The sequence below is a fragment of the Chiloscyllium plagiosum genome, chromosome 1 (genome assembly GCF_004010195.1).
Source record: "Chiloscyllium plagiosum isolate BGI_BamShark_2017 chromosome 1, ASM401019v2, whole genome shotgun sequence".
NCBI classification, from domain to species: Eukaryota; Metazoa; Chordata; class Chondrichthyes; order Orectolobiformes; family Hemiscylliidae; genus Chiloscyllium; species Chiloscyllium plagiosum.
The window spans coordinates 66,601,140-66,620,212 of NC_057710.1; the positions used below are offsets into that span (position 1 = coordinate 66,601,140).

General features: G+C 39.8%; 1 protein-coding gene across 1 annotated transcript in view; it reads left to right on the top strand.

Annotated features, from left to right (window-relative positions):
* itga1 (integrin, alpha 1) overlaps positions 1 to 19,073 on the top strand; it is a 226,037-nt gene that overhangs the window by 157,760 nt on the left and 49,204 nt on the right. Inside the window, exons 18-20 of the mRNA XM_043688299.1 lie at positions 5,408 to 5,544; positions 12,705 to 12,815; positions 17,720 to 17,805. Coding sequence (XP_043544234.1) covers positions 5,408 to 5,544; positions 12,705 to 12,815; positions 17,720 to 17,805 — 334 coding nt within the window. The remainder of the gene's footprint in view (positions 1 to 5,407; positions 5,545 to 12,704; positions 12,816 to 17,719; positions 17,806 to 19,073) is intronic.

Consider the following 19,073-nt stretch of genomic DNA (forward strand, 5'->3'; position numbering starts at 1 on the left):
TACAGGCCTCCCAACAGTGAGCGTGAGGTAGAAGAACAAATAGGTAAAGAGATTATGGAAAGATGTAGAGGCAACAGGGTACTGGTGATGGGAGATTTTAATTTTCCCAACATTGTCTGGGATACACTTAGTGTCAGTGGTTGAATGGAGCAGAATTGTAAGAAGTGTCCAGGAAAGCTTGTCAATAGTTCGACAAGGGAAGAGGCTATATTGGACCTGGTGTTGGGGAATGAGCCAGGCCAGGTGGTAGAAGTTTCAGTGGGGGATTTCTCTGGGAATAGTAACCACAATTCTGTAAGTTTTAGATTACTCATAGACAAAGATGAGAGTGGTCCTAAGAGAAGAGTACTAAACTGGGTCAAGGCCAATTATATCAAAATTTGGCAAGAGCTGGGAAATGTAGGTTGGGAGCAGCTATTTGAAGGGTAATCCACATTTGATAGGTGGGAGGCTTTCAAAGATGGGTTGAAGATAGTGCAGGATAGGCATGCCCCTTTGAAAACAAGGGATAGGAAAGGCAAGATTTGTGAACCGTGGGTGACAGGAGAAATCGTGCAACTAGCTAAGAGGAAAAGGGAAGCGTACATAAGGTCCAGGCAGCTAAGAACAGAACGGGCCTTGGAGGAATATCGGGAGAGTAGAACCAATCTTAAACGAGGAATCAAGTGGGCTAAAAGGGGTCATGAAATAACTTTAGTGAGCAGAATTAAGGAGAATCCAAGGCCTTTTATGCATATATAAGAACGAAGAGGGTAACTAGAGAAAGGGTTGGTCCACAAAAGGATAAGGAAGGAAGGTTGTGAGTCGAACCTGAGAAAATAGGTAAGATTCTCAATGATTACTTTGCATCAGTGTTCACTGAGGAGAGAGACATAATGAATGTTGAGATTAGACATAGAAGTTTGTTTACTCTGGATCACATTGACATAAGGAGGGAAGATGTGTTGGGTAGGCTAACGGGTATTAAGGTGGACAAATCCCCAGGACCGGATGGGATTAATCCCAGGTTGCTGAGGGAGGCAAGAGAGGAAGTAGCTGAGGCCCTAACCGATATCTTTATAGCATCCTTAAATATAGGTGAAGTGCCGGAGGACTGGAGCGTTGCTCATGTTGTCCCCCTGTACAAGAAGGGTGGTATGGATATTCCAGGTAACTACAGACCAGTGAACCTGACATCAGTGGTGGGAAAGTTGCTGCAGAAGGTACTGAGGGATAAAATCTATTTATATTTGGAAAAGAATGGGCTTATCAGTGATAGGCAACATGGATTTGTGCAGGGGAGATCGTGCCTTACCAATTTAATACAGTTCTTTGAGGAAGTGACCAAGTTGATAGATGGAGGAAGGGTTGTAGACGTTATATATGTGGAATTAAGTAAGGCATTTGATAAGGTTCCCCATGGTAAACTAATGGAGAAAGTGAAGTCAAATGGTGTGCAGGGTGTGTTCTAGCTAGATGGATAAAGAACTAGTTAAGCAACAGGAGACAGAGTAGTAGTTGAAGGGAGTTTCTCAAAATGGAGAAAGGTGACAAGTGGTGTTCCACAGGGGTCAGTGCTGGGGCCACTGTTGTTTGTAGTATACATAAATGATCTGGAAGAGGGCATTGTTGGTCTGATCATTATGTTTGCAGATGACACAAAGATTGGTGGAGTAGGAGAAAGCATAGGGGACTGTCAAAGAATACAGGAAAATATAGATAGACTGGAGAGTTGGGTGGAGAAGTGACAGATAGAGTTCAATTCAGGCAAATGTGAGTTGATGCATTTTGGGAAGTTTAATTCTCGAGCAAACTATCCTGTAAACAGAAGAGTCTTGGGAAAAGTTGATGAGCAGAGAGATCTGGGAGATCAGGTCCATTGTCCCCTGAGGATAACTGCACAGGTGGATAGTGGTCAAGGCGGCATATGGTATGCTTGCCTTCATTGGATGGGTATTCAGTATAAGAGACAGGTCATATTAAAACTGTACAAGACTTTGGTTCAGCCGCATTTAGAACACTGTGTACAGTTCTGGTCGCCACATTACCAAAAATATGTGGACACTTTAGAGAGGGTGCAGGGGAGGTTTACGAGGATGTTGCCTGGTATGGAAGGTGCTAGCTTTAAAGAAAGGTTGAGTAGGTTAGGATTGTTTTCAATATAAAAATGGAGATTGAAGGGGGGACCTGATTGAAATCTACAAAATCATGAAGGATATAGACAGGTTGATAGAGATAAACTTTTCCCAGGGTGAGGGATTAAATAACGAGAGGTCACGCATTGAAGGTGAGGAGTGAAAAGTTTAAGGTTGGATGCACGCGGAAAGTACTTTATACAGAGGTTGGTAGGTGCCTGGAACGCGTTACCAGCAGAGGTGATAGAGGCGTCTGGACAGATGCATGAGTAGGTGGGAAGCAGAGGGATACAGATGCTTAGGAATTGGGAGATAGGTTTAGACAGTGGATTTGGATCAGCTCAGGCTTGGAGGGCTGAAGGGCCTGTTCCTGGGCTGTAAGCTTTCTTTGTTCTTTGTTCTTGGCCAATTTGAGGCCTTTTTACTCAGCAGCACCACTGGGAAGGCAGAGGCTGCTTCTCGAACCACACCCACCTGGGGTCTTGATAAGGTCAGAGCCAAACAGTGAAATGATGATGGAAAGGGAGATGCAAGTGGGGGATAAATGGTCGGACCCAAGAGTAGGAGGGCAGCTTCCATTTCCCTCTGCCACCCTGACACTGCCAGATGCTGGGTCCCTACTCCAGAAGTCCACAAATAAACACTCAATTGCCAATAATTTCCCCATTTGAAAAATCTCCGCTTGTGGCAGGGCAGAAGAATCATGTGTGGCTCATTTACCACAAATTGAATTGGAATGGAGGCAGGGTTCCCAATTGTCATCCTCCACTTCCTGCCAAATTAAATGCCACCAAACCCACCACAGATGAAGGCAAAAGATTAAGCCCAACACTTGCTTTTGGGTGACAAGGAATAAAATCTCATGGTCTTATCACACCATAGGGCTACTCTCCTGTTAGACAGACAGAGAGAGAGTGAGAGAAAACTAACTGGTGGCTTAACCTGTGAGTCATCATGACTCAGGCAAAGGGAAGAGGTTAAGAAGGAGTAATGGTGACCTCAGCTGCTGCAGGAAATGAACCCATGTTCTTGATATCACCCTGCATCACAAACTAGCTGTCCAGCCATCTGAGCTGAGTGATACACCTCTGTGTAGGTAATGTTTACATTGGCAAGCTAAATAATTTGAGGTGAAGTAGCTACTTTAGACAAAAATCATGAAATTGATGAAAATTGCAGCAAAATGTGAACTTTAGAAATATATTTTTCTCACATTTTCACTGAAACTCACATGTATATTGTCAGATAAAAGATTTGTTATGTGCAAACAAAATGGGACAATGTTTTAGAGCATTTGCATCATTTAAGAGTGGGCTGGTTGATTAATGCAGCTGAAAATTGGTTTGTCACAGAAAAAGTTATATTTCTTTGTAAATTATGTCTGGCTTATTATATTAATTATGGTTATTAATTCCTTAGTAATTTGAAGGGGTATTCAAACATTTTAAATATTCTTATTTCTGCCCATTTACCCAAGGGCACAGTTGTCTTACTCAGCCTCCTCAAAAGCTCATAAAACCATAGAATTAGCTGAAACTGCCAATCCTGATTAATTCAGCCAAACTGGAAACTTCAAACATTGTGCAGGCTTTCCTGCATTGTTGCCTCAAATTTTTATTTTCTGAAAAGAACAAAAGTTACGATTGACTATTAAACGCACTTTTGTGCAATTGTTAGGTAGAGTCAAGAGGTGTAATGTAATTTATTCATGCTGGATACTTTCTTATAAAATAAACATATGGTTTTGGAAAAGATTGAATATAAAAGTCCAGGCCCTCAGGGTGACTTTAGACCAAATGCGATATTGTGCCTACTCTTAAATTAGCATCATTGGCTCAAGATTGTTTTTGTTTTGGCTTTCATTAACAGGGGGATTGAGTTTAAGAGTCATGAGATCTTGATGCAGCTCTATAAAACTTTGGTTAGACCGCACTTGGAGGAAAGTATAGAGGGGATGTCAGAGACGGGTTCTTTACAGAGAGAGTTGTGAGAGCATGGAAAGTGTTGCCAGCAGCAGTTGTGGAGGCAGGGTCATTGGGGACATTTAAGAGATTCCTGGACATGCATATGGTCACAGAAATTTGAGAGTGCATACATGAGGATCAGTGGTCGGCACAACATCGTGGGCTGAAGGGCTTGTTCTGTGCTGTACTGTTCTATGTTCTATGTTTTGTCTGCCTTTTATTACAGTATGCATTTTCTGACCTGACAATAAACCTCAATCTGTTTTAAACCTTAAATTGGATATTGTGTGTAAACTAAGGCTTATATTGTGTGTAAACTAAGGCAATCATAGCGTACATAAGAACAGTTTATGTAGCTGTACAATAGAATATTCTTGGCCAGAGCAAAATATAGTTTTATGAAGGAACTATGACTAATAAGTCTTTGGCAATTGCATTATTCACATCAATTCATTTAGCAATAAAGCTAATGTAAATGAGCCTGTTAACAAATTCTACTGTTCTCACAAATAGCGCTTGGTCAATCAAGACAATATCACATAAATAGTTTAATCTATAGATTAGCTATTTGATGTGTGTAAATAATGTATGGAATCTAGTTAATTAATAATTAATCAATAAATTAGTTTGAGAAATTTTTCCATTGAAAAATCTAGTCATGATTAAAATCTTGTGAATCATCAAAATTACTTCTCATCTAATTGCTGAGTTTCATGTGTGAAATTGGTGTGTATAAATATTGAGAAATTCTGGGATGTTAGTTCATCGTCTGTGATCTCTTACCAAATGCTGACATGCCTATAGATGATATAGCATAAATATCCTGGACAGGTAAGTTATCAGCTGTCAGTAAATTAGTCAGGAGTTTGTTCACATGTACTGATCACACAGAGGAAGAGCTTTTATCCACTCATGTTAATAATCTCTTCTGATATCACTCTGTTGGCAGCACTGTTGAACTAGCCTATTTAGTGCTAATGGGCTGCAGGATTAGACAGAGTAAATTAACATCAACTGGTGTCTAAACCAGGAATGATTCAAACTCTCTTCATTCATAGATTTTGTAAAATATTAACTTTGTCATTATGATTAGGATTGTTTTTACTGTGTTAGTGCAAGTGTGATGTCTGAACTAATTAGTGACTTTAAAAATACAATTTGTGTTCAACCTATCACCCAATCATCTGTAATCTAGCAATTTTTCCATTTTGTTGTTGAATGATAAGTGCAATATAATAGAAAATAAACAGTCAACAGAGGCTTTGCATCAACTATGCATCTAGTTCAGGATTTAGCTGTAAATATGTTTCATTTTATTTTCCATTACAGTTCTTGAATACAACATCACATTAGACTCTGCACGCCGTACCTCCAGAGGGCTGTTTAGGAAAATACATGAAAGAAATATCCGAGGAAATATCACTTTACCCTTATATAGCTGTGCTGAACACATCTTCTACATGTTGGCAAGTAAATCATACTTCTCTTTTATAGAACTGGCAAACTTTTTTCCCAATGACTCAAATGATTGCAACTCCTTGGGTACAATACTGAGCCAGAAACTCCTTCAAGGTCTCAGGTTCATGTTCAATACCCCTTGCTTCAATGAGCTAATTAATTTCAAACAGGTAAAATTTTGCTTATTATTACTGACCTTAGTGTTTCCATGCTAGCAAGGTTTCATAGTTTCATAGTAGGAGAAACAGGAGTAGGCCATTTGCCCTGTTGAGCCTGCTCTGCCATTCATAAGATCATGGCTGATCTATCCATCGTCTCAGCTTCTCCCCATAACCCTGCATTATCCCCATAACCCTTAATTCCCCTACCATGCAAACGCCATCCAACTGTGTCGTGAATATATTTAATGAAGTTGCCTTTACTGCTTCCTTGGGCAGAGATTCACCAATCTCTATAAATGCAGTTCCTCCTCATCTCTGTCCTAAATCTACTCCCCCTAATCATGATGCCATGTCCCCTAGTCCTAGTCTCATCCACCAGTGGAAACAACTTGCCTGCCTCTAACTTATCTTTCACTTTCATAATTTTATATGGTTCTATGAGATCTCCTCTCATTTTCTAAATTCTAGTGAATACAGTTCCAAGGGGCGCAGCCTTTTTCATAGGGTAACCCTCTTATCTCCAGAATCAACCTGGTGAACCTCCTCTGCATTGCCTTCTCCAAAGCCAGTATATCCTTCCTCAAGTAAGGAGACTAGGACTGCACACAATACTCCAGGTGCAGCCTCACCAACACCTTGTACAATTGCCTTCCAGAACCTTCCTGCTCTTAAAGTCAATCCCTCTAACAGTGAAAACCAATATTCCATTTGCCTTCCAGATTACCTGTTGCACCTGCAATCAACTTTTAGGCGATTCATGAAAGAGCACTCCTCAGTCCCTCTGCACGACAGCATGCTGCAATCTTTCACTATTTAAATAATATTCTGAGTTACTATTTTTATTTCCAAAGTGGATAACCTCACATTTACCAATATTGTACTCCATCTGCCAGACCCTTGCCCACTCACTAAACTTATCTAAACCTCTCTGCAGACCATCCACATTCTCTGCACAGTTTGCCTTTCCACTCAATTTTGTGTCATCAGCAAACTTGGATGTGTTATACTCGGTCTCCTCTTCCCTATCATTTATACATATCGTGAACAGTTGCAGGCCCAACACTGAGTCCTGCAGCGCCCTGCTCATCACTGATCTCCACCAAAGAAACATCCATTTTCTTAACTCTCAGCTTTCTATTGGTTAACCAGTCCTCTATCCATGCTAGTACATTCCCCACAACTCCATGCACTCTTATCTTATGGATGAGTCTTTTATGTGGCACCTTATTGAACGCCTTCTGGAAGTTCAAGTATACAACATTCACCTATTCCCCTCCATCCATTGCATTTGTTACATCCTCAAACAACTCCAGTAGGTTTGTCAAACACGACCTTCCCTTCCTGAATCTATGCTGTGTCTGCCTGATGGAATCCTTTCCATCCAGATGTCTCACTATTACTTCTTTAATGATAGCCTCGCTCACTTTCCAGACTACAGATGTTAAGCTAACTGGCCTATGGTTTACATCTTTTGTCTACCCCCTTTTTTAAACAATGACGTGACATTCACTGTCTTCCAGTCCTCCGGAACCTGCCCAGAGTCCAGTGAATTTTGGTAAATTACCGCTAGCGCATCTACTATAACTTCCGCCATTTTTTTCAGCACCCTGGGATGCACTCCATCAGGACCAGATGGCTTATTTATTTTTAGACCCTCAAGTTTGCTTAGCTTTACCCCTTTAACGATAACAATTGAATTGAAGTCCTCACCTCCCATCATATCCTTAACATCGTTCTTTGACATGTTAGACAAATCTTCCACTATGATGATGGACATAAAATATTTATTCAAGGCCTCAGCCATTTCAGCATTACCCAGTATTAATTCCCATTTCTCAAACCACAAGGGACCTATGTCCACTTTAGCCACCCTTTTCCATTTTATATGTTTATAAAAATACTTCCTACCTGTTTTTATATTCTCTGCTAGTTTGCATTCATAATCTATCTTTCTTTATTGCTTCCTTCGTGGTTCTTTGGTTTTTTAAAAGTTTTCCCACTAATATTGGCTACTTTGTAAGCCTGAGCTTTTAATTGGATGTTTTCCTTTATTTCCTTGGTTATGCAAGGCTGGCACTTCGTACCCTTGCCATCCTTGTTTTTGACTGGAATATACTTTCCTTGAGCACTGTGAAAAATCTCTTTTGAAAATCCTCCACTGTTCCTCAACTAGCACCATATAACTTGTGTTCCCAGTCTAATTTAGCCAACTCCTTCCCCACCCCATTATAGTCTCCCTTGTTTAAGCATAACACCCTGGTTTTAGACGATACAATTTCACTCGCCATTTGTGTCCGAAATTCAATCATACTGTGATCAATCTTTCCAAGAGAATCCTTAACTAAGAGATCATTAATTTTACCTGGCTCATTACGCAGGACCAGATCTAAGATTGCACGCTCCCTTGTAGGTTCGGTTCATGCTGTTCAAGAAACTCAAGCGCTTTGTTCCTTGTCAATGAAAACTGATGAAAATGCTCAAAAGATGTGACAGCGTCTGTGGAAAGAGAAACAGAGGGCAGAGCAGGACATTGTCCATATGGACTTTAGCCTTTAACAAGGTTCTGCATGGTAGACTCATTAGTAAAGTTAGATCACCTCAGATTCATGGAGATTTTGCCAATGGTTGCAAAATTGGCTTGATGGTAAAGGACAGAGGGTGGTGGTAGAGGGTTGTTTTTCGAATTGGAGGTCTGTGACCAGTAGTGGTCCACAGTGTCAGTGCTGGATCTGCTGCTGTTTGTCATTTATATAAAGGATTTTGATAAGAATATAAGAAGCATGGTTGATAAGTTGCAAATGACACCAAGTTGGTGGTACAGTAGACAGTGAAGGAGGTTATCTAAGAGTACAAAGGGATCTTGATCAATTGGGCCAATGGGCCAAGGAGTGACAAATGAAGTTTGATTTAGATAAATGCAAGGTTTTGCATTTTGGTAAAACAAACAAGAACATAAATTGAATAATTGAACTTCGGGCCCTGGGAGGTGTTGTTGATTAGAGAGACCTCTGATGCATTGTTCCTAGAAGGTTGCATCAGAGATAGACAGGATATTAAAGACGACATTTGGCATAATGCCTTACACGCTCAGACCATTGAGTATAGGAGTTCAAACGTCATCTTTTGGTTGTACAGGACTTTGGTTAGACCACTTTTAGATTACTGTGTACAGTCCTGGTTGCCCTGCTTTAAGAAGGATATTAGTAAATTGGTAAATGTTAAGAAAAGATTTACAAGATGTTATCTAGATAGGAAAATTTGAGTTATGAAGAAAGGCTGGATAGGCTGGAACCTTTTTCACTGGAGTATAGGAGGTTGATAGGTTATCATACAGAGGTTTGTAAACTCATGAGGGTCATAGATAAGGTGAATAACAAAGATCATTTCCATAGGGTAGGGGAGTTCAAAACCAGAGGGCATTTTTTTCCATGAAAGGAGAAAGATTTAAGAGGGACCTGAGGGCAACCTTTTCACACAGAAGGTGATTTCTATATGAAATGAACTGCCAGAGGAAATGGTAGAGGTGGGTACAATTACAACATTTAAAAGACACTTTGACAGGTACATGAATAGAAAAGGTTTATGGCCAGGCACAGGCAAATGGGACAAGTTCAGTTTGGGAAACTAGAGGGTCAGCTTTCATTCTGTATGACTCTTTTTGTGATTCAAATGCCTGGATCTATAGTTACAGGGTTGGATTTGGGATTCAGGAAAATTGTGGTGGAACTGCACTGAAGATAGATTTTTGACTCATTCCCACCTCCATGTTTCATTTTCTGGGGGCGAATTGTGAATCAAGTGAGCTGTCCATTCCTTGGAGGCAGAAAGCCAATTCTCTCTGCATAAAAGAGCTTGGACTTCATCTTGACATTTAATTAGATAACCCTCCTCTTTGGTGGAGATATAAAGATAGCAAAGATGATTCTCAATAGGAGCGAGAGTAACAGGGTAGCTGTTATGGGGGACTTTAATTTCCCCGATATTGACTGGGAATACTATAGTTCAAGTAGTTTAGATGGGTCAGTTTTTGTTGAATGTGTGCAGGAGTGTTTTCTGACAGAGTATGTAAACAGGCCAACAAGAGGCGATGCTATATTGGATTTGGTAATGGGAAATTAACCCAGCCAGGTGTTAGATTTGGAGGCAGGTGAGCACTTTGGCGATAGTAACCACACGATAGTGACCACAATTAGGTTATGTTTACTATAGCGATGGGCAGGGATAGGTATCTACCACTGGGAAGAGAGGTATAACTGGGGAAAGACAATTATGATGCAATTAGGCAAGATTTAGGATGCATAGGATGGGGAAGGAAACGGCAGGGGATGGACACATTTGAAATGTGGAGCTCATTTCAGGAACAGCTCCTGCAGATCCTTGATAATATATACCTAACAGACAGGGAGGTATTTGTCAAGAGAGGGAGCCATAGTTTACTAAAGAAGTTGAAGCTTTTGTCAAGAGGAAGAAGGAAGTTTATGTGAGGATGAGGCATGAAGGCTCAGATAGGGGGCTGGAGAGTTATAAGTTAGCCAGAAAAGATCTAAAGCGAGGGCTAAGAAGAGCCAGGAGGGGACATGAGAAGTTGTTGGAGGATAGGATCAAGGAAAACCCTAAGGCCAACTATAGGTAGATCAGGAATAAAAGAATAACTAGAGTAAGATTAGGGCCAATCAAAAAAAGTAGTGGAAAGTCGTGTGTGGAATCTGAGGACGTAAGGGAAGTGCTTAATGAACACTTTTCGTCAGTATTCACATTGGAAAAGGGCAATGTTAATGAGAATACAGAGATACAGGTTACAAGATTATGTGGGATTGAGGTTGACAAAGAGGAGGTTCTAACAATTTTGGAAGATCTGAAAATAGAGAAGACCCTTAGGCTCAACGGAATATATCCTCAGATTCTCTGGGAAGCCAGGGAGGAGATTGCAGAGCCTTTGGCTTTGATCTTTATGTCATCATTGTCGACAGGAGTAGTGCCAGAAGACTAGACAATAGCAAATGTTGTTCCCTGTTTAAGAAGAGGAGTCGGGACAGTGCTGGTAATTATAGGCCAGTAAGCCTTACTTTGGTTGTGGGTAAGGTGTTGGAAAAGGTTATAAGAAATAGGATTTATAATCATCTGGAAAGGAATAATTTGATTAGGGATAGTCAACACGGTTTTGTGAAGGGTAGGTCATGCCCCTCTAACCTTATTGAGTTCTTTGAGAAGGTGATGAAGGTAAAGCGGTTGATGTGGTGTATATGCACTTCAGTAAGGCATTTGATAAGGTTCCACATGATAGGCTATTGCTCAAAATACGGATTTCAGGATCGAAGGTGATTTAGCGGTTTGGATCAGAAGTTGGCTAGCTGAAAGAAGACAGAGGGCAGTGGTCGATGGGAAATGTTCATCCTGAAGCTCAGTTACCAGTGGTGTGCCACATGGATCTGTTTTAGGGGCACTGCTGTTTGTCATTTTTATAAATGATTTGGAGGTGGGTGTAAGAAGGATCGGTTAGTAAATGTGCGGATGACACTAAGGTAGGCAGGGTTGTGGATAGTGCCAAAGGATGGTGTGGGTTACAGAGGGTCATAGATAAGATACAAAGCTGGGCTGAGAAGTGGCAAATGGAATTTAATGTGGAAAAGTTGAGAGGTAGTTCACTTCAGAAGAAATAACAGGAATGCAGAATATTGGGCTAATGTTAAAATTATTGGCAGTGTAGATAAACAGAGAAATCTTGGTGTCCAGGTGCATAAATCCCTGAAAGTTGCCACCCAGGTTGATAGGGTTGTTAAGGCGGCATATGGTGTGTTGGCATTTATTGGTAGGAGGATTGAGTTCCAGAGCCATGAGATCATGCTTCAGCTATACAAGACACTGGTAAGTCCGCACCTGGAGTATTTCGTGCAGTTCTGATCACCGCATTACAGGAAGAATGTGGAAGCTTTGGAAAGGGTTCAGAGGAGATTTACTAGGATGTTGACTGGTATGGAAGAAAGGTCTTATGAGGAAAGGCTGAGGGAACTGAGGCTGTTTTCATTGGAGAGAAGAAGGTTGAGAGGTAACTTAATCGAGACGTAGAAAATAATCAGAGGATTAGATAAGGTTGTCAGTGAGAGCCTTTTTCCTCAGGTGGTGAAGACTAACATGAGGGGACATAGCTTTAAATTGAGGGGTTATAAATTTAGGACAGATATCAGGGGTAGTTTCTTCAGTCTGAGAGTAGTAGGGGCAAGGTACGGCCTGCCTTCAACAGTAGTAGACTCGCCACATTTAAATGGGCATTGGACATACATATAGATAATAATGGAATGGTGTAGGTTAGTTGGGCATCAGATTATTTTCACAGGTCGGCGTAACATTGAGAGCCAAAGGGCCTGTACTGTGCTGTAACGTTCTATGTTCTATGTCTATGTGTCACCCAGCCCCACTCTCCATTATACTGGGAAGTGGAAGGATTTGATCCAGGCTGGTGTCAGCTTTAAGATTTCTAAAAGTTTGCATCTCATTTGACCCAACCCTCTTTCATTGGTGATACAAATTATCTCCAAGGTTTCAGTGCGCTGACTTTTCAACAAAAGTGACTTTAGCACTGTAGCGATTGTAACAAAGATCAGCCATGTGGACCTCATGGAATATGAATTCCCTAATTGGACCAGGTTAACAGTCCCAATCAGGGAGTCCTGACTGACAGATATAAGCCTGTCAGACATCCTGCTCACTCAGAGCTGGATCTGAGGAAGCTGGATCAATGTCAAGAACTCACAAGGGTGATTTGGTGATGGGATACCGACCTGTGTGGTGTTATTTTAAGCAGACATTAGTTTAATGTTCATCATGCGACTACTTTTAAAGAATACTTGCATTTGATACATCAATGTATATGGCTGTTGTTTGTGTCCCACTGCTCTGTGTCCCACTGCTCTGTGTCCCACTGCTCTGTGTCTCCTGGTGTGTCACTACTGTTTGTGTGTGACTGCCCATCCTCAAATGTGATTTCTTTGCCTTTGGCTATTTTTCAGGATGCTCCAGATTTTCTAAACCCCGTGGAGATTCTGGTGGAGTTTGCATTATCAAATCCAGAGGAAGGACCAGTTCTAGATGCCAGCTTACCAAATGAAAGGAAAGCTTTGGTAATTTAATGTTCTGTTATTTCTATAATCCTTTGGGTTTTTGAAGCGAGTCAAACATTTCTTATTCGAAACGTATTTGATGAAACAAATTGTAAACCCTGATATATCATTAAATATAGTGAAGTCTGTAATATAAACTTAGAAGTCCAATTCATCTCAGCAGAGCTCTTAAATCTGCCCATGGTCGATACTGGGTGAGTTGGCATTGTTTGTATAAGGGAAAAGTGTGGTGAGTAGGGGAATGGTTTGACTTAAATTGGGTTAGGTCTTATGAGGAGCAATGGGATTAATAGTGTATTGTGGGTAGACATGAGACGACACTAATTTAATGTAGGGAGTTGAAGTGGTCATGGTGTGGGTAAAAGGTTATAGATTGGCATGATTTTTTGAGAGGCCACGAAGTTGGGTAGAGAGGCAGAGATTGGCAAGAGTTGACTTGGATAGTCCATGGATAGTATGGTGGTTTTGGGAGTAAGTGATGGAAGTTGTTTTTATTTTATTTTTATTATAACTAGGAGAAATTCCCTGAGTACCTAGGCAGGCCCACCATTTACAGACTCAGAGCAGAAATGACTACAGGAGCTGCAGAAGGCTGAGTCCAACTAGGAAAGACCATAAGGGTAGAAGTTGTTCATTTGACTCATTATGTTCATCCTATCATTCAACAAAGCCATGGCTGATCTGATAATCTGAAACTCCACTTTCCTGTCTTAGGCCCATAACGCTCGACTCACTTAATGATTTAAAATAATCTGATCTTAGCCTTAAGTATACTTCACAATCCAGCCTCAATAGCCCACTGTGGTAAAGAATTCCACAGGTTCATCATTCAGATGAGTGGATTCACACAGGTTTTGGTGCTTCAACTCTTCGCAGTGTACGTCGTTGACATAGATGAGGAGAGTAAAGACATTGTAGCTAAATTTTCAGGTGACACTCATATGAGAAGGAAAGTACATTGTGAAGAAAACATAAGGATTTTGCAGACAACTATTAATAGGCTGAGTGTACATTGAGATGAAGTACATTGTGGGACAATGTGCTGTTCACTCTAGTAAGAAGAATAATAAAGCAAAGTATTAAGTAAATGGAGAATGACTGAGGAATTCCAAAGTGTAGGGAGATCTAGATTTTCACAAAATACTAGTGTGTAGCTACAACACTTAATCAAGAAGGCTAATGGGATGCTATCCTTAATTGGAAGCAGAAATGTACATAGACTTAAGGATGACATGCTTCAGTTATACAGGGCATTAGTGTGACCACATCTCCAATACTGTGCCATATTTAAGGGTTAGTTTATAAGAGAGAGATTGGATAGATTGGGCTTGTTCCCACTTGCGTTTAGAAGATTGATGGTGGATTGGTTGAAGTGTATAAAATTTGAATGGTCTTGACAAGGTGGAGGTGAAAAGGAGGTTCTCTCTTGTCCCTGAGTCCAGAACTAGTGGACACAGTTTAAGAATTAGGAAACCCCCATTCTGGGCAGAAATGAAGAGCTTTTCTTTCTGACTCAGAAGATTGTATGACATTAGAATCCTTTGTTTTAGAAGGTGGCTGATGTGAGTTTGTTGAATATTTTAACACAGAGGTGAATAGATTAAGTTAAATTCCCTACAGTGTGAAAACAAGCTCTTCGGCCCAACAAGTCCACACCAACCCTCTGAAGTGTAACCCACCCATACCCCTAACCTATACATACTCCTGTCTAATGCACCTAACACTATGGGCAATTTAGCATGGCCAATTCACCTAACCTGTTGATCTTTGGATTGTGGGAGGAAGCCCACGCAGAGACAGGGAGACTATGCAAACTCCTCACAGACAGACAGTCACCCAGGTGGTAATCAAACCCAGGTCCCTGGTGCTGTGAGGCAGTAGTGCTAACCACTGAGCCATCATGCACTAGATTCTTGCTCAAGTTAAAAATCACAACACCAGATTATAATCCAACAGGTTTATTTGGAAGTATTAGCTTTTGGAGCACTGCTCCTTCTCCAGGTAGCTGTGCAGCAGGACCACAAGACACAGACTTTCTAGCAAAAGATTAGTGTCATGCAACTGAAATGATATATTGAGCAAACCTAGGTTGCTGTTAAGTCTTTCATCTTTTAGAATGGGTTGCAGATTTTGGTTCATTAATATGTAAATCCCAGAACTTCTTTTAAGTTATCTTGAGACTGTGACTTAAGGTTTTATAAAAAAGGTAACATCTCAACTCAGACAATGCATTAAAGGTGTGAGGTTAGAGTCTGTCTGTATTCCAATCTTGAGTCAGATTGGTTATATTTCCAAAATAGAATTTATGAAATATTACATGGATTGACTGCCTGTAGATTGTGTACTTTTTGAGCAAAATAGAATGTATCTGCAAATATAATTTCTCCCCATACACTTAATTGTGTGTGTGTGTATATACACATGAGAGAGAGAGAGAGAGAGAGAGAACAAAGTTAAAAATCACAACACCAAGTTACAGTCCAACAGGTTTAATTGGAAGCACTACCTCTCGTAGTGCTGCTCCTTCATCAGCTAGTGCTTCCAATTAAACTTGGTGTTGTATGAATTTTAACTTTGTACACCCCAGTCCAACACTGGCATCTCCAAACATGTAAGTGTGTGTGTTTACATGTGTGCATTCTTGCTAAAGTGTGCGTGTGAATGTGGTGGAGTATAAGCCTGTGAGAGGGTGTGTGCGTGTGTGCAAGAGAGAGAGAGAGAAAAAGAGAGAGAAAATAGTGTAGTGGGGTGACCTGTACGATCTGCAGGTAGTCAATCCATGTAATATTTTATAAATTCCACTTTGAAAATAGAACCAATCTGACTCAAGACTGGGATACAGACAGACTCTCACCTCACACCTTTAATGCATTGCCTGAGCTGAGATGTTACTTTTTTTTATAAAACCTTAAGTTATCGTGAGAAAGTGACTTAAAAGAAGTTCTAGGATTTACATAGAAATGAACCAAAACCAGCAAACCCATTCTAAAAGATGAAAAACTTAACAGCAATCTAGGTTTGCTCAATATATCATTTGAGTTGCATGACACTGTATTCTTCTGCTATAAATTCTGTGTCTATGGTCCTGCTCCATAGATACCTGATGAAGGAACAACACTCCAAAAGCTAATGTTTCCAAATAAACCTGTTGCACTCTAACTTGGCGTTGTGTCATTTTTAGCTTTGTACACCCCAGCATATCATAGATGCAGCATGGCTCCTACATATCATAGATTCTTGCTAGACAAGAGAGTCGAAGGTTATCAAGGCTAGATGGGAACATGAAATTTGAAACGCAAACAGAATAGCCATGATCTTCCTTCTTAGTGGACCAGGCTTGAGGGCTGAGTGGCCTACTTCTATTCCTATTTCATATGTATGTATATAATTCTCACCACGGAAAATTTCATCCTATAATTTCCCATTGGTCTCTAAACAGGGCAGAAATTAGACCTTAACCAAGTTGGCAGAAAATTTGGTATAAGATTGAAAAAGACCATGTCGTAGTCCTGTAATTCAAAACCATTTCTCGTCTCTTTAATGATTCAGAAGAAAAAAAAAGGCCAGAGGTAGCCAAAAGCAGTATCCATTCAGAAGAGAAGATCCATGCCGGTAGATACGCTGATAAGCACCTTAAAAGCAGTCAGACTTAGTGGCAAAACATATTTCCTTAGAGTTCAGTGAAAAAGTGATTGAGTTAGGTTGTCTTTGAATCTTGAGGAAAGAATCATGTGGTAAATCAGCAAAAAGTTGCTGTAAGGAAATGTTTATAACCTCATCAGTTGTTTGATTATTTTTATGTAACGATAGGAGTGATACTTCACTGGGGTTGAGTGTCTGTAAAAGATATGCTGGAACAAAGTGTTAAATACATTTGCTACTTATAATAAGATCTTTCCCAATTGTCTTTTTTGTCAGTCTTTTGTTCAATAGAAATAAATCATTTTCTTAAAATGGGGTCACCTGTACGATCTGCAGGCAGTCAATCCATGTAATATTTTATAAATTCTACTTTGGAAATTGAACCAGTCTGACTCAAGATTGGGATACAGACAGACTCTAACCTCACACCTTTAATGCATTTGATTCCTCACTCTGGAATCAGATTTGTCCAGTATTACCATCAGCTGGCATCATAGCAAATTAATAATACAGACTTTATATCAACTCAGAAACACTCAGTCAAGAGATAAAAGCGATCAACAATGGTCAGTATATTTTAAAAATGGATTTTTTAAAAAATCTCAACATTTTCTGAATTAAAATGTAACAGACATGCTACTCATTAATCCAACCCCACAACCTTACAAAAAGGTTGTAATTTTTGAGCCAGTTAATTTTAGGGCATCCAATAGATCTTTTTATTTATTCATGGAATGTAGGCATCACTTACTTAGGTAATATTAAGTGGCTATCTTTAATACGGTTTTAATGTTAAAATTACAGTAATATAATCCATATCTATTCCATATTTCCTTAAGGAAAAGGACTTTTTATTTGCCATGTTTCCATATCATGACTGCTCTTTCAGGGAAAAGATTAGGACTGCTAAATTAGGCTGAGTGGCAATGATATGTATGGAGCTGGTTGGCACTGTTTTATTTTGCTGCAGAATCAGTATTTTTGGTTTTAGATGGAGTTCACGTCTTTAAAGAATAATTACATGTTGTACTGCAGGATAAACTGTTCTACATGCAGTTTGTTCACATTTATATTTAGCATACAGTTTTGCTATTGTGACACGTGTCTCCAGAGGGGCTGAAAAAGCTGCAGTTATTGTTCAGCTCAAACAGGTCCAAGTAGCTCCTCACATTCCATAACCAGGTTATTTCTCATTTCTAATCACTGCAGCTTAGTTTGTTTATGTATTCTCTAATTCTACTGTTAAAAATGTACTTCATCAGGTATCTTTCACAAAGGATTGTGGAGAAGATGAAGAATGCATCAATGATCTGACACTTACAGCACAAGCAGACTTGAAGGGTAATAGGTAAGGAAGATTACAAAATAAATTAGTTAAACAAATGTCTATTATCATTTCAGGTTTCATCGTATTACTCTTGATTTCCTCTTGCCTTTTTATGCATAGGGAACATAACATTTTTGTTATTTCTTACAACGATTATAGTGTACATAGAAGCCCTGGCAAGAGCTGGCCTGACCTTTGTGCATTTCTTTGGATAATGAGAATCCCCTTTCAGAGAAATAAGGTATCCATTTGGTCTGATTCTGGGATACCTTCTTCAGTTGACCTTTGGAATTGTTAAAAGTAGGAACGAATGTGCAAAGAAAGCATTTTAACTCATTAGCTGTCAAGTTCATTGGAGCTGTCAACAAGCCTGACAAAATCAACTCTCAAAACTGTGAAAAGCCACTATCAAGAGGAGGACCTGCAAAAATGAGATGGGCGTCTATCAAGGTGATCTGTGAAAAGTGCCAAGGAGTACTGTTCAAAGGGAAATGCCAAGGATTTTGTATACTCCTGCATCTTACATATTTCAAAAAAAAAGTCTGGAGTGTTAAACATAAAAAAGGCTATTTTACTGTTTTTTTTAATGTGGCCTGAATATCTCATTTACTGAATTACTGTTGCACAACTTATTTTACATCAATTATTGCAGCTCGGTTCCTTTTATTTCATTGCTCAAGTGACAAATCCAAATAGTTCTTTATATCTTAAAAGAGGACTCTAGATTCAAATTCAAATTCAAATTCAAAATCAACACTTTCCTGATGAAGGGCTTATGCCCAAAACGTTGATTCTCCTGCTCCTCGGATGCTGCCTGACCTGCTTTGCTTTTCTACCACACCACTCTTGACTCTAAATTCAAATGCTTATTGTTACAAGAGATTGGTCACTTAAATGAAATGTTGTTGTTATAAGACATTATGTAGTTCAAATGATGTAAATATAGTAAATGGATTTTTATGAATGACCCTTTTTTTCAATATAGTCAAGTATGCAATATACACATAACATCCTTTAGTGGATTTTTATTAAATCTCAACTCTGCATGGACTTTATGATCTTCCAATGATGGATTCAAGGTAAATTAGCATAATAAACATAAGGACAAAAGGTGGTAGTTACAGAGTGTGAAATGGCACTAAGTTATTATATGGACAACAAAGAGTCAAGGGGGTGGGTAATTAACTAGCATAGGTTGGCCTAAAGGGTGTGAGGCACCATGGGAGGGGTAGATATTTGGGGATAAGATGGCATGGAGAATGAGGGATCACAGCGATAGATATTGTAAG